At 37.8% G+C, this 25207-nt stretch overlaps 1 protein-coding gene and 1 pseudogene across 1 annotated transcript in view; both read right to left on the bottom strand.

Annotated features, from left to right (window-relative positions):
• Positions 1-4895, bottom strand: part of LOC128067935 (cytochrome P450 2C19-like) — a 35837-nt gene extending 30942 nt beyond the window's left edge. Inside the window, exons 1-3 of the mRNA XM_052661066.1 lie at positions 4728-4895; positions 3397-3559; positions 3077-3226 (exon numbers count right to left, since the gene is read on the bottom strand). Of these exons, the coding sequence (XP_052517026.1) occupies positions 3077-3226; positions 3397-3559; positions 4728-4895 (481 nt within the window). The remainder of the gene's footprint in view (positions 1-3076; positions 3227-3396; positions 3560-4727) is intronic.
• Positions 4896-20255: 15360 nt separating this feature from the next.
• The window catches only part of LOC128068014 (cytochrome P450 2C18-like), a 39558-nt pseudogene continuing 34606 nt past the window's right edge, over positions 20256-25207 (bottom strand).

The following is a 25207-nucleotide window of genomic DNA, read 5'->3' as shown; positions in this document are numbered from 1 at the left end:
AATGAAGAATAGACTAAACGAAATGGAGGAATGGATCACTGAGGTGAAAGAGTAGCAGAAATCACTGACAAGGAACAGAAAAAAGGATGAAAAGAAATGAGGGCAGTTTAAGAGACTCTGACACCAGCAATCATACACTCACATTATAGAGGTTCCAGGAGAAGAAGAGAAAGATAAAGGGTCAGAGAACACATCTGAAGACAAAATAGCTAAAAACTTCCCTAACCTGGGATCAGTAACAGACAGTCAAGTCCAGGAAACACAGAGTCCTGAATAGGTCTACCCAAAAAGCAACAAACCGAGATGCATTGTAATTAAAATGTCAAACAGTTAAAGAGAGATTAAAAGCTGCAAAGGAAATTTAACAAGTTAAAATTAAGGAAGCTCCCATTACACAATCAGCTGACTTTTCAACAGAAATTCTGCAGGCCAGAAGAAAGTGGCATGACATAATTTAAAAAAAAAAAAATTTAAGGGATTGAAAGAAAAAAATCAACAATCAAGAATGCTCTACTCACACCGCTACTATTCAACATAGTTCTGGAAGCTTTGGCCACAGCAATCAGAGCAGAAAAAGAAATAAAAGGAATCCAAATTGGAAAAGAAGAAATAAAACTTTCACTGTTTGCAGATGACATGATCCTCTACATAGAAAACCCTAAAGACTCCACCAGAAAATTACTAGAGCTAATCAATGAATATAGTAAAGTTGCAGGATATAAAATCAACACACAGAAATCCCTCGCATTCCTATACACTAATAATGAGAAAGTAGAAAAAGAAATTAAGGAAACAATTCCATTCACCATTGCAACGAAAAGAATAAAATACTTAGGAATATATCTACCTAAAGAAACTAAAGACCTATATATAGAAAACTATAAAACACTGATGAAAGAAATCAAAGAGGACACTGATAGATGGAGAAATACACCATGTTCATGGATTGGAAGAATCAATATAGTGAAAATGAGTATACTAACCAAAGCAATCTACAGATTCAATGCAATCCCTATCAAGCTACCAGCCATATTTTTCACAGAACTAGAACAAATGGGATCTAATTAAAATTAAAAGCTTCTGCACAACAAAGGAAACTATAAGCAAGGTGAAAAGACAGCCTTCAGAATGGGAGAAAATAATAGCAAATGAAGCAACTGACAAACAACTAATCTCAAAAATATACAAGCAACTTATGCAGCTCAATTCCAGAAAAATAAACGACCCAATCAAAAAATGGGCCAAAGAACTAAATAGACATTTCTCCAAAGAAGACATACGGATGGCTAACAAACACATGAAAAGATGCTCAACATCACTCATTATTAGAGAAATGCAAATCAAAACCACAATGAGGTACTACTTCACACCAGTCAGAATGGCTGCGATCCAAAAATCTGCAAGCAATAAATGCTGGAGAGGGTGTGGAGAAAAGGGAACCCTCCTACACTGTTGGTGGGAATGCAAACTAGTACAGCCACTTTGGAGAACAGTGTGGAGATTCCTTAAAAAATTGCAAATAGAACTACCTTATGACCCAGCAATCCCACTGCTGGGCATACACACCGAGGAAACCAGAATTGAAAGAGACACATGTACCCCAATGTTCATCGCAGCACTGTTTATAATAGCCAGGACATGGAAACAACCTAGATGTCCATCAGCAGATGAATGGATAAGAAAGCAGTGGTACATATACACAATGGAGTATTACTCAGCTGTTAAAAAGAATACATTTGAATCAGTTCTGATGAGATGGATGAAACTGGAGCTGATTATACAGAGTGAAGTAAGCCAGAAAGAAAAATACCAATACAGTATACTAACACATATATGGAATTTAGAAAGATGGCAATGATGACCCTGTATGAAGACAGCAAAAAAGACACAGATGTGTATAACGGACTTTTGGACTCAGAGGGAGAGGGAGAGGGTGGGATGATTTGGGAGAATGGCATTGAAACATGTATACTATCATGTAACAATAGAATTGCCAGTCTATGTCCAACGCAGGATACAGCATGCTTGGGGCTGGTGCCCGGTGATGACCCAGAGAGATGTTATGTGGAGGGAGGTGGGAGGGGGGTTCATGTTTGGGAACGCATGTACACCCGTGGTGGAGTCATGTCAATGTATGGCAAAACCAATACAGTATTGTAAAGTAAAATAAAGTAAAAAAAAAAAAAAAAAAAATTAAAATTAAAAAAAAAAAAAGAATGCTCTACTCACAAGTTTCTCAATCAGATTCGATAAAGAAACAAATTTTACAGACAAGCAAGAGCTAAAAGACTTCAGCATCACCAAATCAGTTTTACAGGAAATAGTAAAGAGACTTCTCTAAGAGAAAAGAAAAAGCCACAACTAGAAATGGGAATATTACAATGGAGAAAGCTCACATACATGGTAAAGGCAAATACACAGTAAAGTTATTTTTTTTTAAGTGTTACATTTAAATGAAGTCATAATTGAGAACTGCATTAAGACATACCTAAACGATTAAAATCCCTAAATGTCATTACTATTTGCTAGAATTGTAGCCTTGGGCCCTGAAGTGACTCTCAGACATGTCTGTGAGGCTGTACGTATAAAAATTGTCCAATTAAATGAACATAAATGTCACTGTTTCATGAGTGTCATTCTCACCGTAAGTATGACACCCCCATAAGTGTTATTCTCACCCTGTCCAATTAACAAGTATTCCCTGGTAAAACGCTCTGGAATAGAAAACCCACTTTAATGCTACAGGAAAGACATTGTTCTTTTTTTCAGGAAAAGACTCAAAACTATACTTTGTGGTTTCTGAACTGAACACAAACCTCAGGATAGAGCATTATTAAAGCACATTTATACCCACACTGTGTGTACCATCATGGGACAATCCTATGACACACATGACAATCACAGACACACATAAGCCCCCCGGCTGTCTGTGCTTCACACCCTCCCCTCTTCATCTGAAGACTGACAACCACCACCCATAGGAAAGATGTGGCTGCCCCGAAATGTTGCCAAGGACATCACCGGAGAGAGAGAGAAGACTGCTAAGGTCAGAGTTACAGAGCACAGAATCACCCACCGTTGGTTTTCCGCAGCTCCTCCACTAGGCAGCGCGCTTCCTCTTGAACACGGTCCTCGATGCTCCTCTTCCCCATCCCGAAATTCCGCAGCGTCATGAGCGAGAAGCGCCGGGTCTCCTTCCATGTTTTCCCGTTGCTGAATACGATTCCTGATGGGAGGGGAAACAGAATAGGAGGGAGGTCCTAAGGAAGGAGGAGTGAACTGACACTTGGGACTTGAGACAAACAAGCTCTGCTGGGGGGCTCCTGAAATTCCCGTTTTTCACCCTGACCACCCCTACCCATTATTAAAGCTGAACATGTGCAAATACACACCTACCATATCCCTTAACAGTTCTTTGAATCACTGGGAAACTGCCTCTTCCAGAAAACTCCTCTCCCAAATCAATCAGAGCCTCCTTCACTGCTTCATATCCATGCAAAACTACCGTGGGCTTCATTCCAAAATACACAGTGAACACAGGTCCGTAGACTTTTGAGAGCTGGGAATGGAAATGCATGTAATAGCAAAAGAAGTCAATACTTGATAAATATTGTGCCTAATACAAAATGTGTTATCATTGTACTATTATGTTTTTATTCTGCCACATAGCTTAAAATATTTCTTAATTCAATTCATAAGTATGATGGTGATGTTACAGATTCCGCTTAGGGATGACCTGAGATCCTGGATAATGGTCCAAATAACTGGTACACAGATTATAATTAATCCTCAAATCAGCACTTTCAGCAGGTTTATTTGCCCCACTATAAATAAGGAAACTAAGGTAGGGGAATTCTGGTATATTTCCAGCATCCAAGGGCTAATATATAGAGGATTCGAGTTTGAAGATCTTCATAATCACCCTCTGATCCTTGAGAGGAATGTAGCAGTCCTCAAGGCCCAGCTTTAAACCATCAGCCAACTGACTGTTTCAGAATCACTCACACAGCATTCTGATTCTATAGCCCTATGATGAATACTAGAAATTTATCATTTCAAAAAATAAATTCCAGTAATTCCCAGCCTCGTTTGAGATCCACTGGTATGACTAATACAGAAAGAGAGGAAACATCATAGAGGCAGTGCTTGGAGAGACTGCATCTCATGGAAGAACAGCATCTTGCACCCTGCAGCATTCACAGGGTACAGACGGCAGCTTCTTGCAGAATCCTGAGTGATGACTTCTTTCTTTCAATCACTCATGCTTGTCTTGATCCCAGGTCAATCCCTCTACATCAGGCACAATGCCCTTTTGCAAAAAAGTTATATTTTCCTGACTCTGAACAAAACACGCGGCTTACGTAGTATATGACTTCTGGAAGAAAATCTCGAATCACAAAATGCCAAAAATCAGCCCCAAATCATAGCAAATGGCTGTGAAACAAAGGAGGGAGGCAACACTCCCAGCTTTTAATACTTTATTATTTTCATTTTACCATACAAAGAGCTAAGTGTCTCTCTACTCGCAAAACACATTCCTTTTTCTTCTATTTATGACAATGATATACCTGAAAAGGCAAGAAAAGTGTCAAAATTTACAGGAAGTAATTTGCTTCACATTTACATATTTTGACAGTGTGCCCATAGAAATATATGTATTAGATTCATAATTAGGCTTAACTTACTTACCATTTGCAAGACCCTGGAGAAGCATAAAATCTACTTACACTGGTTAAAGATTTGCTGATATTCTTAACATCTAGCTGAAAGATATTTCCAAGAATCGGGAGAGGAGTGGGGCCTGGGGGGAGCTTCCCCTTCCCAGAGCTCTGTTTCCAGAGCGAGAGAAGAAGCAGGCAGGAGAGACAGAGCACCAGGACCACAGCCAGATCCATTGGCGCCTTCTCTTCTCACTCAGACGACTGTGAGCCTGAAACCTAAAGCTTTTATGACAGTCCCTGCTAATTCAACTTGGGCCTCCCTGATATAAAAAGACCAATTAATTACATCCTCTTTGCACTCTATTCTGAGTAGACTTTGCCCCAATGATAAAAATAAATTGTGCTTTAATCTTGTTTTCTCTGTGTCCAGTGATCACTCTGGAAATTCCAGTCTAGCTGGTTTAGCTGTACTGGGATTGGGCCCGTGTGTGCATGCCAAGTCGGTTCACTCATATCTGACTCTTTGTGACCTATGGACTGTAACCCATCAGGCTCCTCTGTTCAGGGAATTCTTCAGGCAAGAATACTGGAGTGGGTTGCCAGGCCCTCCTCCAGGAGATCTTCCCAACCCAGGGATCAAATCCACATCTCTAATGTCTCCTGCATGGGCAGAACAGTTCTTTACCACTAGTACCACCTGGGATGCCCTGGGATTGGGTCCAGGTATGGCTAATTTAAAAAAAGAAAAAAAAGGGCTCCTAACTGTGAATTCAAATCAGTGACCAGTTGGAGATATCTCACACTGAGGACAATCAGTTTATCTTCAGTTCAGTTCAGTTCAGTCTCCCAGTCCTGTCTGACTCCGACCGCATGGACTACAGCACGCCAGACTTCCCTGTCCATCCCAGCTCCTGGACCTTTCTCAAACTCAAGTCCATCAAGTCAGTGATGCCACCCAACGATCTCATCCTCTGTCCTCCCCTTCTCCTCCTGCCTTCAGTCTTTCCCAGAATCAGGGTCTTTTCCAATGAGTCAGTTCTTCACATCAAGTGACCAAAGTACTGGAGTTTCAGCTTCAGTATCAGTCCTTCCAATGAATATTCAGGACTGATTTCCTTTAGGATTGACTGGGTTGATCTCCTTGCAGTCCAAGGAACTCTCAAGAGTCTTCTCCAGTACCACAGTTCAAAAGCATCAATTCTTTGGCACTCAGCTTTCTTTATAGGCTAACTCTCACATCCATACACGACTACTGGAAAAACCATAGCTTTGACTAGATGGACCTTTGTTGGCAAAGTAATGTCTCTGCTTATGCATTTTTAATTTTATTTTTTAATGTTTATTTTGTAATACTATTCCAACACTGGAATATTCTATCCTTGAATTTGAAAGATTTTAAAATATTTTAATGTACTTACTGATATTGCATTTGCCTATACATAAAATAGGTAATGATGACATATTTAAGAGCATTTACAAATCAAAATGCAGTAACTGTGGTTCAGGCATCCATAATGAAGCCACACAGTCATTAGGGGTGTGTTTAGATAAGTTTCTGCATTACTGAGAACTTGAATTGCCAACTATGTCAAACTCAAGGACTCCACCAATCATTTCAAAACAGCATCTGCTACCAGGTGCTTGCTACAATTTTGTATTTTCAAAGTTCCCCACCCCCTTCACAACTATGTAACCATTTTGAACCCCCCCCCCCCCAAAATTCTTGCTGACAAGTATCCTTACATCTTGTCATCTACAATTCTAATTCTTTTCTTAATTTATTCTTAATCGAAAGATAACTGCTTTTCAATATTGTGTTGGTTTCTGTCATACATCAACATGTATCAGCCATAAATACACAAACAATTCTAATTCTTCACAAGAAATTTATGTACCTTTGCAGTTTTTTGCATTTATAAATTTCCCCAAGTTGTAGTCTGGTAGAGCACAATTTAAATGCTTCTTGGACGTGTGTCTCCTGGGCTGCAGTCATAACAAACCCCAAACAAATACCTCTTGGATTTCAACCAGATCACCATTCTTGGAATTTGTCATTAATACGAAGATAATTCAAACATCTCAAAAGACCAAAGATATATCAAGTAATTATATAAATAAATGTACATGACTTTTATCTTGAAAACTCAAGTCTACTCCACCAAAAATTAAACATTGGAAGGTAGAGATGGTAATTTTATAATTCTCAGTGTGGGAAAGGAAGATTCTGGGTGATTAGAAACAGCCAGTGTCATAAAGGTCATATTCAGTTCAGTTTAGTCAGTCTCTCAGTCGTGTCCGACTCTTTGCGAACCCATGAATTGCAGCACGCCAAGCCTCCCTGTCCATCACCAACTCCCAGAGTTCACTCAAACCCACGTCCATTGAGTCGGTGATGCCATCCAGCCATCTCATCCTCTGCCGTCCCCTTTTCTTCCTGCCCCCAATCCCTCCCAGCATCAGGGCCTTTTCCAATGAGTCAACTCTTTGCATGAGGTGGCCAAAGTACTGGAGTTTCAGCTTTGGCATCATTCCTTCCAAAGAACACCCAGGACTGATCTCCTTTAGAATGGACTGGTTGGATCTCCTTGCAGTCCAAGGGACTCTCAAGAGTCTTCTCCAACACCACAGTTCAAAAGCATCAATTCTCTGGCACTCAGCTTTCTTCACAGTCCAACTCTCACATCCATACATGACTACTGGAAAAACTATAGCCTTGACTAGATGGACCTTTGTTGGCAAAGTAATGTCTCTGCTTTTGAATATGCTATCTAGGTTGCTCATAACTTTCCTTCCAAGGAGTTGGTGCAAACATAATTGTGGTTTGGGACCATGGATTTTAAATCCTTATAACTAACCTCAAACACATCTTTATTTAGAAAACATTACGATCAGCACATTTTTTGCCAATGAGAAATAAGTTTGTTTATTCCTGTAGCATAAAAATCCATGCTTTGAGGTTCACCGAACTCTTGGAAAGCATTTTCTGCATCCTGCTGGTTGTGGAAGTGTTTTCCTTGAAAAAAGCTGTCCAAACACTTGAAGAAGCAATAGTCAGTTGGCAACAGGTCAGGTGAATATGGCGGATGAGGTAAAACTTCACAACCCAATTTGTTTAACTTTTGAAGTGTTCATTGTGCAACATGTGGTCAGGCATTGCCGTGGTGAACTGGGCCCTTACTGTCGACCAATGCCGGCCGAGGGAGTTGCAGTTTTGAGTGCATCTCATTGATTTGCTTAGCATACTTCTCAGATGCAATGGTTTCGCTGGGATTCAGAAAGCTGTAGTGGATCAGCAGACCACCAAACAGTGACCATGACATTTTTTTGGTGTAAGTTTGGCTTTAGGAAGTGTTTTGGAGCTTCTGCATGGTCCAACCACTGAGCTGGTCATTGCCAATTCTCATATAAAATCCACTTCTCGTTGCATGTCACAATCTGATCAAGGAATGTTTCACTACTGTTGTGTTGTTCTGATGGCTAAAATGGTAAAGAATTCACCCACAGTGCAGGAGAGCCAGGTTCGATCCCTAGGTCAGGAAGATCCCCTAGAAAAGGAAATGGCAACCCACTCCAGTATTCTTGCCTAGAGAATTCCATGGACATATGAGTCTGGTGGGATACATACAGTCCATGGGGTTGCAAAGAGTTGGTCATGACTGAGTGAATATAAATAGAATGGAACAGAACAGAATAAGAGATGAAGACACTTCAAAATGACATTTTTTTTCAGTCAGCTCATGAGGCACCCAATTATAAAGCTTTTTCACCTTTCCAATTTGCTTCAAATGCCAAATGACCATAGTATGGTCAATGTTCAGTTCTTCAGCAACCTCTTGTGTAGTTTTAAGAGGATCAGCTTTGATGATCCTCTTAGTTGGTCATTGTCAACTTCTGATGGCTGGCCACTGTGCTCTTCATCTTCAAGGCTCTTGTCTCCTTTGCAAAACTTCTCAAACCACCACTGCACTGCATGTTCATTAGCAGGTCCTAGGCCAAATGCGTTGTTGATGTTGTGAGTCATCTCTGCTGCTTTGCCACCCATTTTGAACTCAAATGAGAAAATCATTCGAGTTTGCTTTTTCTCTAACATCATTTCCCTAGTCTAAAATGAAAAAAAAATAAACACAAGTGATAAGTCATTGGCAAAAACACAAAGCAAGAAATGTGCATTAAAATGACGTATAACATAACAGGGGCTTCCCTGGTGGCTCAGATGTAAAGAATCTGCCTGCAATGCAGGAGACCCAGGTTTGATTCCCCACATTTAAGAATTTATTCCAGTATCAAATGACAAAGTTACTTTTGCACCAACTTAATAATTAATAAGACTAGGATTTAAACTGAGATCTCCTGATGCCCACTGTGATGCTCTCTCATATATACCACAGCTGCCTCAAGAATAATTTCAGAAAAACAAAATCAAACCCCCCACATGTTACTCTGAATATACACTTGATTGTTCACAAAATAACAGGCTTCACAATAAACAGATGTCCCTGAACTCCAAGGGAAAAGAGTCACAAATTCTCAAGAGAAGAAATCAAAAATAGAGGTTCTTTCCTGTCCCTCAACAAAGAGGTAAAACTTACTCAGGCAGCTGAGGGAAGATCCAATCTCTAAGAATTTAGTGGGGAAGGCTTGAGAAATTATGGCTCACGCCTCCCAGTTGCCTTGAGATACAACTACTTCTGTTGCCTTTTGAAGTCTGTTTTTATCAGAATAAGAAAAAAATGAAATGGAGTATGCACAGTGTTAACCAAAATTTTAGAAAAGACCTGACTGAAATAAAATGATGTTTATTGGGGGTTTGGTAAGACTGTGGCATGAGACAGACTCAAGAAGCAGTTGAACGGTGCCCCACTGGACTACAAAATGGGTGAGGCTTATAAGGGCAAAACCTTCAAAATTTCATAAGTGTTTTAAAAAAGTATAATTGGATTTGGCAAGTAAGGGTTCCTATTAAGTATGGATAAACTGGGGTCCAAAATGGCAGCACAGTTGAAAGGGGTGGCCTTAAGACTACAAGAATGCAGCTGGCAGGTGTTGCTCTGAATAGGGCTAGACCTGTCCTTGGATCTAGGACAGGTCAAAGAAATGTCAAGTTCTCAGTGGTGTAAAGACACGTCCGAGACCAGATTCTCAACGGCTGCCTGACTCCATTTTTGTATGTCTGAACTCTGATTACTCCATTATAATTTCAATCTGTCATCAAGAGCAGGGAAGGGAGATTGTACACAGAACAACAGGTATGGATTTGGTGGGGAATGGGAGGCAGAGACTTCATTAAACAGACCCACAGTACCAGTACATGTAGACCCGAACAGGAGATGGCAGTTAGTGGTCATGAAGATCTAAATATCACCGGAAAGGTTAACACTAGAACAGTAATGACAATGCTTCACAAACAGGAGTTCTACAACATATCATCATATTTGTTCAGAACCGATTAGTGAAGTTATTCCTAAGCTCTTTTAGTAAGAAACAAATAAGTGTTTGTCAAGACCTAATTACAAAATACTTTATTCCTCAGGTTTACATCAGTTCATGTAACAGAGAATTTAACACCATTTTATCTCTTATGATTCTCTCAATTACCTTTCCCCAAGATAAAACAGCACCTGCAGGTTGTAGAGCTAAGCCTGGAATACACATCTCCTGAGTCAGGTGTGCCTCCTTGTAAGCAAACACTCAGTTCACCAGGGTCACCACACTTACTGCATATGTACCATGATTCAATATTCTGTGACTCATCCTAGTCAATGACTTTCCAGATATATCAAGTGAGTTAATGATTACTGCACCAGTTCATTAAAATCAGAGTCATACAAGTTTAATTTTGTAACCTTCATACTCGAGAAAGTCATTGGATGATTGGATGGCATCACTGACTCAATGGACATGAGTTTGAGCAAACTCCTGGAGATGGAGGACAGGAAAGCCTGGCATGCTGCAGTCCATGGTGTCAGAAAGAGTTGGACACAACTTAGCAACTGAACAAGACTCAGTGTAACCTTTATTTCCTACAAAAAGAAGCAGTAATTTGTTACCTACCTCACACAGCCCTATGTTCTAAAAGACAAGCCAGCTTATATCGGATGAAATAAGCTCAATCACTTGTTTTAGAGCAGCTGTTTTTATCTTTTGAGAAATGAGTGTGTGACTGAAGTTCACAGAGTCACAGAGTCAGACACAGCGACTGAACAACAAAGTGCCTGCTCTGCTCAGCAATACAAACGTGATTTTGGCTATAATTGTGGATGCACATCTTTCTTTTTAAGTAATAGAATTTATTTTATGGTAATTATAAATAAAACAACTATAAACATTCATGTGCAGGTTTTTATGTGAACGTAAGTTTTCAACTCATTGGTATACCAAGGAATGTGATTGCTGAATCATATGGTAAACATGTGTTTAGTTTTCTAAGAAATCTGTCAACTGTCCTGCAAAGTGGCTGTACCATTTTGCACTCCCACCAACAATGACTGAGAGTCCCTGTTGCTCCACATCCTTGCCAATATTTGGCTTTGTCGATGGTCTGGACTTTGGCCATTCTGTAGTGGTATCTCATTGCTGTTTTCCTCTACAAGTATCTAATGATATATGGTGTTGAGCGTTTTTCACATGCTTATTTGCCATGTCTATATATTCTTGCCATTTTTAGGGTGGGTCCTAATATTTTATTTTTATTGAATTATAGTTGATAAACAAAGTTGTGTTAGTTTCTGGTGTACAGCAAAATGTTTCAGAGAGAGACATATATCTTTTTCATACACTTTTCCATTATGGTTACAGGGTATTGAAAATAATTCCCTGTGCTATACAGTAGGACCTCGTTATTTATCTGTTTTATACAGATATATTAGTTTGGAGCTGCTAATCTCAAACTACTGATTTATCCCTCCACCACACCCTTTCCCATTTGGTTTGTTTTCTATGAGTCTATTTCTGATTTGCCCATTTTAAAATCAAGTTGTTATATTTCTGATTGTTGAGTTTTAAGAGTTCTTTGTGCATTTTGGATTATGATCCTTCATCAGATACATCTTTTGCAGATAATTTTCCCACTCAATGGTTTCTATTGACAGAACATTCAGTAGAGCAGAAGTGGCTAATTTTAATGCAATTCAAATTATTCTTGTCTTTCCATGGATTCTACCTGTAGTGATACACATAAAAATCATTGTCAAAATCAAGAATATCTAGTATTTCTTCTTATATTATCTTCTGTAAGTTTTATAGTTTTGCATTTTACACATAGGTCTGTGATTCATTTGAATTAACATTTGTGAAGGTTATAAGATAACTTGTGTGTATGCACGTGTGTGAGTGAGAGAACATTTAGTAATTTCAGAAGCATTTATTGAAAAGACTAGCCTTCTCCATTGAATTGCTTTGCTCCTTTGTCAAAGATCAATTGACTATATCCGTCTACCTATTAATATTCCTGGACTCTTTTTTCCATTAAATCATTTGTCTCTGTTTTCATCAATACCACTCTGTCTTGATCATGGTAGTTTTGCAATGAGTCCTGAAATCAGAGAGAGCCAGTGCTCTGACTTTGTTTTCCTTTTTCAATATCGTTTTGACTATTCTGGGTCTTTAACTTCTTCATATACACTTAAGAATCTTACTGTCAATATCTTAAAAAAAATCATGCTGAAATTTTGATTGGGATCACATTAAATCTATAGACCAAATTGGGGAGAACTGAAATCTAAACATTATCAAAACTTCCTGTTTATATATGTGAAATTTCCATTTTAAAAAAATCTTTTTAGTTTTCTTCACCAGAGTTTTAGAGTTTTGCTCAAATAGAACTTTTGCAAATTTTGTCAGATTTCTATCTAAGTACTTAAGTTTTGTTTTAATGTAGATAATAGTGTGTTTTTAATGTCAAACTCCAATTGTTCATTGCTAATATTGTTGTTGTTCAGTCACTAAGTCATGTCTAACTCCCCAACCCAATGAACTGCAGCATGCCAAGCCTCCATGTTCCTCACTACCTCCCAGAGTTTGCCCAAGTTCACGTCCATTGCTAGTATATAGGAAAAAGGAAATGGCAACCCACTCCAGTACTCTTGCCTTGAAAATCCCATGGACAGAGGAGCTTGGTGCAGGCTACTATCCATGGGGTCGCGAAGAGTCGGGCACCACTGAGCAACTTCACTAACTCACTAAAAAAGGAAAGCAACTGACTATCGCTTGTTCCCTATCATACATGGGAACATGCTAAAATTGCTTCTTAGTTGTTTTTTCATTCTTTGGGATTTTCTACATAGATAATCACACTATTGTCAAAGATAGTTTCATTTCTTCCTTCCCAATCTGTGTAAATGTTATTTCTTGTTTTCTTATTGCATTTAGCTAGGTCTTCCAGTTCAATACTGCTGCTGCTGCTGCTGCTAAGTCGCTTCAGTCGTGTCCGACTCTGTGCGACCCCATAGACGGCAGCCCACCAGGCTCCCCCGTCCCTGGGATTCTCCAGGCAAGAACACTGGAGTGAGTTGCCATTTCCTTCTCCAATGCATGAAAGTGAAAAGGGAAAGTAAAGTCGCTCAGTCATGTCTGACTCTTAGCGACCCCATGGTCTGCAGCCCACCAGGCTCCTCCGTCCATGGGATTTTCCAGGCAAGAGTACTGGAGTGGGATGCCATTGCCTTCTCCGCAGTTCAATACTAAATGCGAATAATTAGAGGGGTCATCATGCCTCATACCTATCTTAGCAGGAAATCTTCCAATCTCTCACCATTAACAATGATGTTAGTTGTGAATTTCTGTAAATTTTCTTTATGAAGTTGAGGAAGCTGCTCCTCCATTCTTGGACTGCTTAGAGTTTTTAAATCACAAGTGGGTTTTAGATGTTCTCAGATGATTTTTTATACATCTATCAATATGCAATCATGGGACTTCTCTTTAAACTGTTGATGCGATGGGGTACATTGATTTTTATATAAGATACATTAATTGATTTCATATCTTCCTTACCTCGAATATATCTTACTTGGATCCAGCATACAATTCCTTTTCTACACTGTTGGATTTGATTTGCTAATATTATGCTGAGACTTCTTGCATCTAAGTTTATGAGGAATATTGGTCCATACTTTTCCTCTTCTGTAATGTCTTTTGGAATGTAATGTCTGTAATGTCTGATTTTGGAATTAGAGTAATGCTAGCCTCATAAAATGATTTAAGTAAAGAATTTCCTTTAGTACTATATTCTGGAAGAGATTATAGACAATTGGTATAAATTCTTCCTTGAATATGTCATAGAATTCACCTGTGAACCAAAGTCTTAGATTTTCTCATCTGAAATATAATAATTATTGATTCAGTTCATTTAATAGATAAATACCTATTTGGACTATATTTCTTCTTGTGTGCACTTTTTAAATTGTTTTATTGCGGTATGAACATTTAACATGAGATATAACCTTACAGCTCATTTTTAAAGGTACAATGCAGTACTGGTAACTATAGACACACTTCTGTACAGTAGATATCTAGAACATACTCATCTTGCATTGTGTGCATGCGTGCTCAGTCGTGTCCAACTCTTTGAGACTTCATGGACTACAGCCCATCAGGCTTCTCTGTCCATAGAATTTTCCGGGCAAGAGTACTGGAGAAGGTTGCCATTTCCTTCTTCAGGGGATCAAACCCGTGCTTCTTGCATCTCTTGCATTGACAGGCAATTCTTTACCAGCTCAGCCAGCAAGGAAGTCCTCACCTTGTGTTACTGAAATCTTATATCTGTTGATTAACAACTGCCCCTTTGTCTTACTCTCTAGGATTTAGCAAACATCATTCAGTTCTTTGATTCTATGAATTTCATTATTTTAGATACTTCATTTAAGTGGAATCACGCAGTGATTGTACTCCGTAGTTGTCTAAGTTCACTCAGCCTAAATGATCAAGGTTCATTCAAGTTATCAAGTACTGCAGCATATTCTATTTCTTAAGGTTGAATAACATTCCATTGTATGTATATCCCATTGTTTCCATTCATCCACTGATTGACATTTAGGATTCTTCACATATTGACTGCTATGAATAATGCCAAAACTAACATGGAAGTGTAGTGTCTCTTCAATATCCTAATTTCAGTTCTTTAAGTAAATAGCAATGGATTGCTAGTTATATGGTAATTCTATTTTTAATTTCTGATCAACCACTATTCCGTTTTCCATAGAAGCTGCATCATTTTGCATTTCTAGTACACAAGGATTTCAATTTCTTCACAGTCCTGCCAACACCCCCTTTCTTTCTTTTTTACAATATCCAGCCCAACAGGTGTAAGGATATATCTCACTGTGGTTTTGATTTACCTTGCCCTGATATGTAGCTATGTTGAGCACTTTTTTATATACTTGTTGGCCAATGTTATGTTTATTCAAGAGAGATGGATCTTCTAGCTCTTTGCCCATTTTGAAATTGGGTTCATGGACTTTTACTATTGAGTTGTAAGAGTTCCTACATATTTTGGATATTAACCTCTCATCAGATATGACTTACAGATATTTTCTCCATTCTATATATTGCCTTTTCACCTTATTGATTATTCCCTTTGCTTTGTAGCTTTTCATTTTTATATATTTTATATATTCCACTAGTCTAATTTTCCTTTGTCTGCCTGTGTTTTTAGTGTCTTATCCATTAAATCATTGCCAAAACCCAGATCATGAAGCTTACACCCTATGGTTTCTTCTGAAAGTTTTATAGGTTCAGATCTTACACTTAATCTTTAACCCATTCTTAGTTGATTTTTATATCTAGTGTAACATAAAGGTCCAATTTCATTCTTTTCAACAGGCATATCTATTTCCCCAGCATTATTTGTAGAAAAGACTGCTCTTTTGTGTAGCCTCAGCATACTAATTAAGGTTCAAGTGACTCTATTAGCTCAGATTTATTTCTGGACTTTATACAGTGTCATTGCACTGTTTATGTCTATCTTTACATCGGTGCAATACTGATTAATTGCTATAGCCCCATAATACAATATAATAATATTTTGAAATTAAGAAGTGTGATGCCTCCAGCTGTTTTTTTTAAAAAAAATTTATTGCATAATAGTTGATTTATAATGTTGTGTTTAATTTTTGCTGCACAGCAAAGTGACTCAGTTATATACATATATATTAATATATATTCTTTTCTATTATGGCTTATCACAGGTTATTAAATATAGGCCATACAGTAGGAACCTATTGTTTATCCATCCTAAACATAATAGTTTGCACCTGCTAATCCCAAACTCCCAATCCTTCCCTCCCCTCCCCACTCCCTCCCTTGGCAACCTTAAGTCTGTTCTCTGTATCTGTAGGTTTATTTTGTAGATATCTTCATTTGTGTTTTATTTTAGATTCCACAGGTAAGTCATATTGTATGGTATTTGTCTTTCTCTTTCTGACTTCACTTAGTATGATAATCTCTGGTTGCAATCCATATTGCTGGAAATTGCATTTTATTTGGTTCCTTTTTTATGAATGAGCAGTATTCCATTGCATATACGTACCTCATCTTCTTGATCCATTCCTCTGTTGATGGACATTTTTGTTGTTTCCCTGTCTTAGCTATTGTGACTAGTGCTGCTATGAACATAGGGGTGCATGTTTCTTTTTAGATTAGAGTTTTGTCTGGATATATGTCCATAAGTGGAATTGCTGGATCACATGGTTATTCTATTTTTAGTTTTTTAAGAAACTTTCATACTATTTTCCATAGTGGCTGTACCAATTTACATTTTCATCACCAGTGTAAGATGGTTCCCTTTTCTCCACAACCCTCTCCAGCATTTATTATTTGTAGACTTCCTAATGATAGCTATTCTGACCTGTGTAAGATGCTACCTTATTCAATTTGCATTACTAAAATAATTAGCAACATGGAACATGTTTCACTTGTCTAGAAGACATTTGTATGTCTTCTTTGAAAAAGTGTCTATTTAGGTCATTAGGTCATTTGTCCATTTTTCAATTGGGTCATTTGCTTTTTATTGCTGAGTTGTATGAGCTTGTATATTTTCAAAAGTAAGCTCTTGTCAGTTGCATTGTTTGCGAATATTTTCTCCTAATCTATAGTTTGCCTTTTTGTTATGTTTATGGTTTCCTTTGCTGTGCATTAGCTTGCAAGTTTGACTAGGTCCCATTGTTGTTCTTTTTCAAGATTGCATTGTTATCTGAAGAGTTGTGGTTTCATATGAATCTTAGGATTATTTCTGTTTCTATAAAAATTATTGTTAGAATTTTGATAGATACTGCATTAAAAACATAGTTGGCTTTGGTACTATGGACATTTTACCAACATTAATTCTTCCAATCTATGAACACAGATATCTTTTCATTTGCTCTTCTTAAATTTCTTTCAGCAATTTTTATATTTTTTAGTGTACAAGTTTTTCATTTCCTTAGTTGAGTTATTCATAAGTTTTTATTTTTTAATGCTGCTATAAATGATATTACTTTTTAATTTATAGCTTATTATTAATGGGTAGAAATAGAAATGATTTCTGCATTGAAATTGAATTTATTTATTAGATCTAACAGGGCTTTTTGCATGGAATCTTTATGATTTTTTCACATATCATGTGATCTGTGAATAAATATCATTTTATTTCTCCATCTGATGTGAATGACTTTTACTTCTTTTTCTTGCCTAATTTCTCTGCTGTTGCTGCTGCTGCTAAGTTGCTTCAGTCGTGTCCAACTCTGTGTGACCCCATAGATGGCAGCCCACCAGGCTCCCCCATCCCTGGGATTCTCCAGGCAAGAACACTGGAGTGGGTTGCCGTTTCCTTCTCCAATGCATGAAAGTGAAAAGTGAAAGGGAAGTCACTCAGTCATGTCCGACTCTTCATGACCCCATGGACTGCAGCCTACCAGACTCCTCCGTCCATGGGATTTTCCAGGCAAGAGTACTGGAGTGGGATGCCATCACCTTCTCCGGCCTAATTTCTTTAGTGAGCCCTTGAAGTAGTACCTTGGACATCAGTAATGAAAGTGAGTATATTTACTCCATCCAGATCTTCAAGAGAGAGAGCTTCTTCTAGAGAGAGCTTTCTGCTTTCCATCATTAAGATCTTAGCTATCACTTTTCATATGGCCTTTGTCATTCCCAGTTTGTTGAGTGTTTTTATATTGAAATGATGCTCCTAATGGGCAGTTGAATTTTTTCTGCTAGAATTATATTGAAGATATTCACATTCATCATCATAAGGAATACTAACTTACCTGTAGTTTTCTTTTCCGGGTAGCATCTTTGCCAGACTTGGGTACCACAAAATTTCTGGCCTCAAAAAAAAAAAAAAAATGAATTTTGAAGTGTTCCCTCCTCTCATATTTTGAAAAAGTTTAGAAAGGATTAACAGTAATTCTTCTACATTTAAGTATCTAAAATTCACCAATGAAACTAAGCGGTTCCAAGCTTTACTTTGTTGGGAGGCTACTGATTACTGATTCAACCTCTTTACTCACTGTATGTCTTTTCTGACTTTCTTCAATGGCATATAATTGGTCGTAATAGTCTCTTATGATCCTTTTATTCCATAGTAATGTTGTACAGGTTTCTCTTTATGATTTTATTTATTTGAGTCTTACTTTTTTCTTAGTCTAGGTAAAGATACGTCCATTATTTTTTTTCTTTTCTAATATAAGCATTTGATGCAATCTATTTCCCTCTTTGCTTCTTCTCAGCAACAGTTGACATTTGCAGCTACATAGATGGGCCTAGAAATGATCATACTAAGCAAAGTAAGTCAGAAAGAGAAGGACAAATACTGCATGATATCACTTATATGTGGAATTTAAAATATTACACAAATGAACTTATTTACAAAGCAGACTCACAGACATAGAAAACAGACTTGTGGTTGCCAAGGGGAAAAAAGGTAGGAGAAGGATGGATTGAAAGTTTAAGACTAACAGATGCAAACTATTAAACATAGGATGGACAAACAACAAGGTCTTACTGTATAGCACAGGGGACTATATGCAGTATCCTGTGATAAACCATAATGGAAAAGAATATGAAAAAGAACATATACATATGCATAACTGAATCACTTTGCTTTACAGCAGAAAGTAACACAATGCTGCAAATTCAACTATGTGGTTGTGGTGGTGTTGTCTCTAAGTCATGTCCAACCCTTTGCAACCCTGTGGACTGCAGTCCACCAGGCTCCTCTGTCCATCAGATTTTCCAGGCAAGAATATTGGAGTGGTTGCGATTTCTTCTTCCAAAGGATCTTCCCAATCCAGGGATTGAACCCAAGTCTCCTGCTCTGCAGGTGGTTTCTTTATGGCTGAACCATCAGGAAAGTCATTTCTATCCATTTACTTTCAGCCTATGAGTGTCCTCAAATCTAAGATTTTATTTTTTTCTTTCAGAACTCTGAGGATATGTTCTATTTTCTCTCCTGTCAGTTTCTGCTCTAAAATTTACTGACAGTTTTGTGGGGTCCCTTGTATATGACAAGCTATTATCTATGGCTGCTCCCACCGTCGTGGTCATTGATTTTTGACAACTTAATTATTGTGTGTCTCAGCATGGATTTCTTTGAATTTTTAAATCTGAGGTTCTTTATACACCCAAGATTTTTATGTCCACTTCTTCCCCAGACTTGGAAGATTTTCTGACATTGTTACTTTGAATAGGCTTTTTATTCCTTTCTCTTTCACTCTTCTCCTTCTAGACTCCTATATCGTTACATTGGTCCATTTCATGGTGTTCCATAAATCTCTTAAGCTTTCTTTTCTTTTTCCTATTCTTTCTTTCACTCCCCTGATTGACTGAATAATCTCTAATTATATATGTTTGAGTTCACTGATTACTTCTCCTTGATCCAGTCTGCTGTGCACCTTCTAATGATGTCTTAGGTTCAATTACTATATTCTTTAATTATCTGACTTCTGTTTGGTACCTTTAAATTGTCCTTTGTTGAAATTTCTGCTTCCATGATCCAGTGGATGTTGGCAATTTGATGTCTGGTTCCTCTGCTTTTTCTAAAACCAGCTTGAACATCTGGAAGTTCACGGTTCACGTATTGCGGAAGCCTGGCTTGCAGAATTTTGAGCATTACTTTACTAGCATGTGAGATGACTGCAATTGTGCAATTATTTGAGCATTCTTTGGCATTGCCTTTCTTTGGGATTGGAGTGAAAACTGATCTTTTCCAGTCCTGTGGAAGCCAGATGTAAAGGCTTATAATTAGGAGAAACATCATGACCTTTTTGCACCTTTTCTTCCAATTTGTAAATGCACTATGCACAAAAGAGGGAGAGTCTGAGAACTGACTAATCAAATTATGCCTTTTATTTTGAACATGCACAGGAGAAGACTCTCCATTGGTATACACTAACCATCTTGTTATATTTTGTACTGATTACATAATAATACTCAATATTAGACAAGTATTAGCATATGTGATGGCCAATACAAATGTTACAGTATATGGAGAATAGCAGATACTTTTCTGCAGTGAAACAGCACAATGAGATGAGAGGTCAGAGAAGGAATTTTCAGGAAAACTGTAGGGAAAGAGGTGAGTGATCCCTGATGAGAGGCGGTTGAAGCCAGATGATCTAACATTCCTCACACAAGAATGAAGCAGAGCTCATAAGAAGGCAGCACAGAAAGTAACCCACTGGCAACTGGGGTGGTGTCAATGTCCTTTGGATCAACCACAGATTTCAAGGCAAACTTTTGTAAAATTGTGGTCAGGAATAAAAACAGTTCCATGCATGCCAGGCCCTCTCCCACACAAATCCATTTCCCTACAAACAAGAAATGCAGAGAGTACATATACTCCTTGTTTATGTACAGAACATTGTGTTTCTGGCTGTTAGAAAGAGACTGTGCATTTGATGAATGTTTCAATGAATGGAAGGAAAGCAGAATGGCTGGATAGACAGATTGACAAAGGGTAGGCACACATGCTATCCACTTAAATCTTAACACGTATCCTTCTTTCAACAAACATTTATTGAGCATCAGCACTGTACCACATACTTCATTAAGTATTCTCATACTATAGTTGCAATTTGATATTTTCAAGTTCAATCTTTTTCTAGAAACACACATATATTCATTATATTTTCTGTTCCCAATCTGATGGTCCAACATGTTTCTTTCCATTCTCCACAGCCTCTGTTCTCTGCTCTAAGTATATTTACTCTCCATCAAACTTGAAGTTTCAAAGATTTATAACAGAGCTTCTTTTGTCTAAGATGCACTTTTCTTACTTTTTTAGAATGTAGCTCAAACTTTCTTTCTGAATTTGAAAGAACTGTATCACCTATCCAAGCTTTAGTAATCTAGCCCGACAATGATGATGTACTGAGGGGAGGGAAAGTATATGGGTACTGTGATTGCTGTCCCACATCATGGACAAAAAAGCATTTTTACCATCCCTAGTGTGGGGATGAAAGTTTCAGCTGATGCCCAAAAGGTATCCTGCTCTTGGAAGTGATGAAGAAAATAAACTTGTGCTACCTACTGAGAAAGCCATGAAGTACTCGCTCTTCTTAAAGTTGCCACTCTCATCCAGGAAGTGGCCAGGGTCAAATACCTCTGGGTTGAGGAATTCTTTGTGATCATGTAGCACAGAAGTCAGCAATGTTGTTGTTGTTGTTTTACTTTATTTTGCTTTACAATACTGTATTGGTTTTGCCATACATTGACATGAATCCACCACGGGTGTACATGAGTTCCCAATCCTGAACCCCCCTCCCACCTCCCACCACATATCATCTCTCTGGATCATCCCCGTGCACCAGCCCCAAGCATCCTGTATCCTGTATCGAACATAGACTGGCGATGCATTTCTTGCCTGATAGTATACAAGCTTCAATGCCATTCTCCCAAGTCATCCCACCATCTCCCTCTCCCTCAGAGTCCAAAAGTCTGTTCCATACATCTGTGTCTCCCTCGCTGTCTCACACACAGGATTATCATTACCATCTTCCTAAATTCCATATATATGTGTTAGTATACTGTATTGGTGTTTTTCTTTCTGGCTTACTTCACTCTGTATAATCAGCTCCAGTTTCATCCACCTCATTAGAACTGATTCAAATGTATTCTTTTTAATGGCTGAGTAATACTCCATTGTGTATATGTACCACAGCTTTCTTATCCATTCATCTGCTGATGGACATCTAGGTTGTTTCCATGTCCTGGCTATTATAAACAGTGCTGCGATGAACACTGGGGTACATGTGTCTCTTTCTACTCTGGTTTCCTCGGTGTGTATGCCCAGCAGTGGGATTGCTGGGTCATAAGGGAGTTCTATTTGCCATTTTTTAAGGAATCTCCACACTGTTCTCCATAGTGGCTGTACTAGTTTGCATTCCCATCAACAGTGTAAGAGGGTTCCCTTTTCTCCACACCCTCTCCAGCATTTATTGCTTGTAGACTTTTGGATCGCAGCCATTCTGACTGGTGTGAAATGGTACCTTATGTGGTTTTGATTTGCATTTCTCTGATAATGAGTGATGTTGAGCAACTTTTCATGTGTTTCTTAGTCATCCGTATGTCTTCTTTGGAGAAATGTCTATTTAGTTCTTTGGCCCATTTTTTGATTGGGTCATTTACTTTTCTGGAATTGAGCTGCATAGGTTGTTTGTATATATTTCAGATTAGTTGTTTGTCAGTTGCTTCATTTGCTATTATTTTCTCCCATTCTGAAGGCTGTCTTTTCACCTTGCTTATAGTTTCCTTTGTTGTGCAGAAGCTTTTAATTTTAATTAGATCCCATTTGTTTAATTTTGCTTTTATTTCCAGAATTCTGGGAGGTGGATCATAGAGGATCCTGCTGTGATGTATGTCGGAGAGTGTTTTGCCTATGTTCTCCTCTAGGAGTTTTATAGTTTCTGATCTTACATTTAGATCTTTAATCCATTTTGAGTTTCTTTTTGTGTATGGTGTTAGAAAGTGATCTAGTTTCATTCTTTTACAAGTGGTTGACCAGTTTTCCCAGCACCACTTCTTAAAGCGATTGTCTTTACTCCATTGTATATTCTTGCCTCCTTTGTCAAAGATAAGGTGTCCATAGGTGTGTGGATTTATCTCTGGGCTTTCTATTCTGTTCCATTCATCTATATGTCTGTCTTTGTGCCAGTACCATATTGTCTTGATGACTGTGGCTTTGAAGTAGAGCCTGAAGTCAGGCAGGTTGATTCCTCCAGTTCCATTCTTCTTTCTCAAGATTGCTTTGGCTATTCGAGGTTTTTTATATTTCCATACAAATCTCGAAATTATTTGTTCTAGTTCTGTGAAAAATACCGCTGGTAGCTTGATAGGGATTGCATTGAATCTGTAGATTGCTTTGGGTAGTATATGCATTTTCACTATATTGATTCTTCCAATCCATGAACATGGTATATTTCTCCATCTATTAGTGTCCTCTTTGATTTCTTTCATCAGTATTTTATAATTTTCTATATATAGATCTTTAGTTTATTTAGGTAGGTATCCAGGGGATCTTCCCAACCCAGGGATCAAACCCTGGTCTCCTGCATTCCAGGCAGACCCTTTAACCTCTGAGCCACCAGGGAAGTGCTATATGAACATAGTATATTTCTCCATCTATTAGTGTCCTCTTTGATTTCTTACATCAGTGTTTTATAGTTTTCTATATATAGGTCTTTAGTTTCTTTAGGTAGGTATATTCCTAAGTATTTTATTCTTTTCGTTGCAATGGTGAATGGAATTGTTTCCTTAATTTCTTTTTCTACTTTCTCATTATTAGTGTATAGGAATGCGAGGGATTTCTGTGTGTTGATTTTATATCCTGCAACTTTACTGTATTCATTGATTAGCTCTAGTAATTTTCTGGTGGAGTCTTTAGGGTTTTCTATGTAGAGGATCATGTCATCTGCAAACAGTGAGAGTTTTACTTCTTTTCCAATTTGTATTCCTTTTATTTCTTTTTCTGCTCTGATTGCTGTGGCCAAAACTTCCAGAACTATGTTGAATAGTAGCGGTGAAAGTGGGCACCCTTGTCTTGTTCCTGACTTTAGGGGAAATGCTTTCAATTTTCCACCATTGAGGATAATGTTTGCTGTGGGTTTGTCATATATAGCTTTTATTATGTTGAGGTATGTTCCTTCTATTCCTGCTTTCTAGAGAGTTTTTATCATAAATGGATGTTGAATTTTGTCAAAGGCCTTCTCTGCATCTATTGAGATAATCATATGGCTTTTATTTTTCAATTTGTAAATGTGGTGAATTACATTGATTGATTTCCAGATATTGAAGAATCCTTGCATCCCTGGGATAAAGCCCACTTGGTCATGGTGTATGATCTTTTTAATGTGTTGTTGGATTCTGATTGCTAGAATTCTGCTGAGGATTTTTGCATCTATGTTCATCAGTGATATTGGCCTGTAGTTTTCTTTTTTTGTGGCATCTTTGTCAGGTTTCGCTATTAGGGTGATGGTGGCCTCATAGAATGAGTTTGGAAGTTTACCTTCCTCTCCAATTTTCTGGAAGAGTTTGAGTAGGATAGGTGTTAGCTCTTCTTGAAATTTTTGGTAGAATTCAGCTATGAAGCCGTCTGGACCTGGGCTTTTGTTTGCTGGAAGATTTCTGATCACTGTTTCAATTTCTGTGCTATGGGTCTGTTAAGATTTTCTATTTCTTCCTGGTTCAGTTTTGGAAAGTTGTTCTTTTCTAAGAATTTGTCCATTTCTTCCACGTTGTCCATTTTATTGGCATATAATTGCTGATAGTAGTCTCTTATGATCTTTTGTATTTCTGTGTTGTCTGTGTGATCTCTCCATTTTCATTGCTAATTTTATTGATTTGATTTTTCTCCCTTTGTTTCTTGATGAGTCTGGCTAATGGTTTGTCAATTTTATTTATCCTTTCAAAGAACCAGCTTTTGGCTTTGTTGATTTTTGCTATGGTCTCTTTCGTTTCTTTTACATTTATTTCTGCCCTAATTTTTAAGCTTTCTTTCCTTCTACTAACTCTGGGAGACTCCATTTCTTTCTTTTCTAGTTGCTTTAGGTGGAGAGTTAGGTTATTTATTTGACTTTTTTCTTGTTTCTTGAGGTATGCCTGTATTGCTACAAACTTTCCTCCTAGCACTGTTTTATAGTGTCCCACTGGTATTGGGTTGATGTGTTTTCATTTTCATTCGTTTCTATGCTTATTTTGATCTCTTTTTTTATTTCTTCTGTGATTTGTTGGTTATTCAGAAGCGTGTTGTTCAGCCTCCATATGTTGGAATTTTTAATAGTTTTTCTCCTGTAATTGAGAGCTAATCTTAATGCATTATGGTCAGAAAAGATGCTTGGAATGATTTCAATTTTTTTGCATTTATCAAGGTTAGATTTATGGCCCAGGATGTGATCTATCCTGGAGAAGGTTCCGTGCGCACTTGAGAAAAAGGTGAAATTCATTGTTTTGGGGTGAAATGTCCTATAGATATCAATTAGGTCTAACTGGTCTATTGTATCATTTAAAGTTTGTATTTCTTTGTTAATTTTCTGTTTAATTGATCTGTCCATAGGTGTGAGTGGAGTATTAAAGTCTCCCAC

The sequence above is a fragment of the Budorcas taxicolor genome, chromosome 23 (assembly GCF_023091745.1).
Source record: "Budorcas taxicolor isolate Tak-1 chromosome 23, Takin1.1, whole genome shotgun sequence".
Classification (NCBI taxonomy): Eukaryota; Metazoa; Chordata; class Mammalia; order Artiodactyla; family Bovidae; genus Budorcas; species Budorcas taxicolor.
Note: the sequence above shows the minus strand (reverse complement) of the source record. Positions and strands in the feature narration are given on the sequence as shown.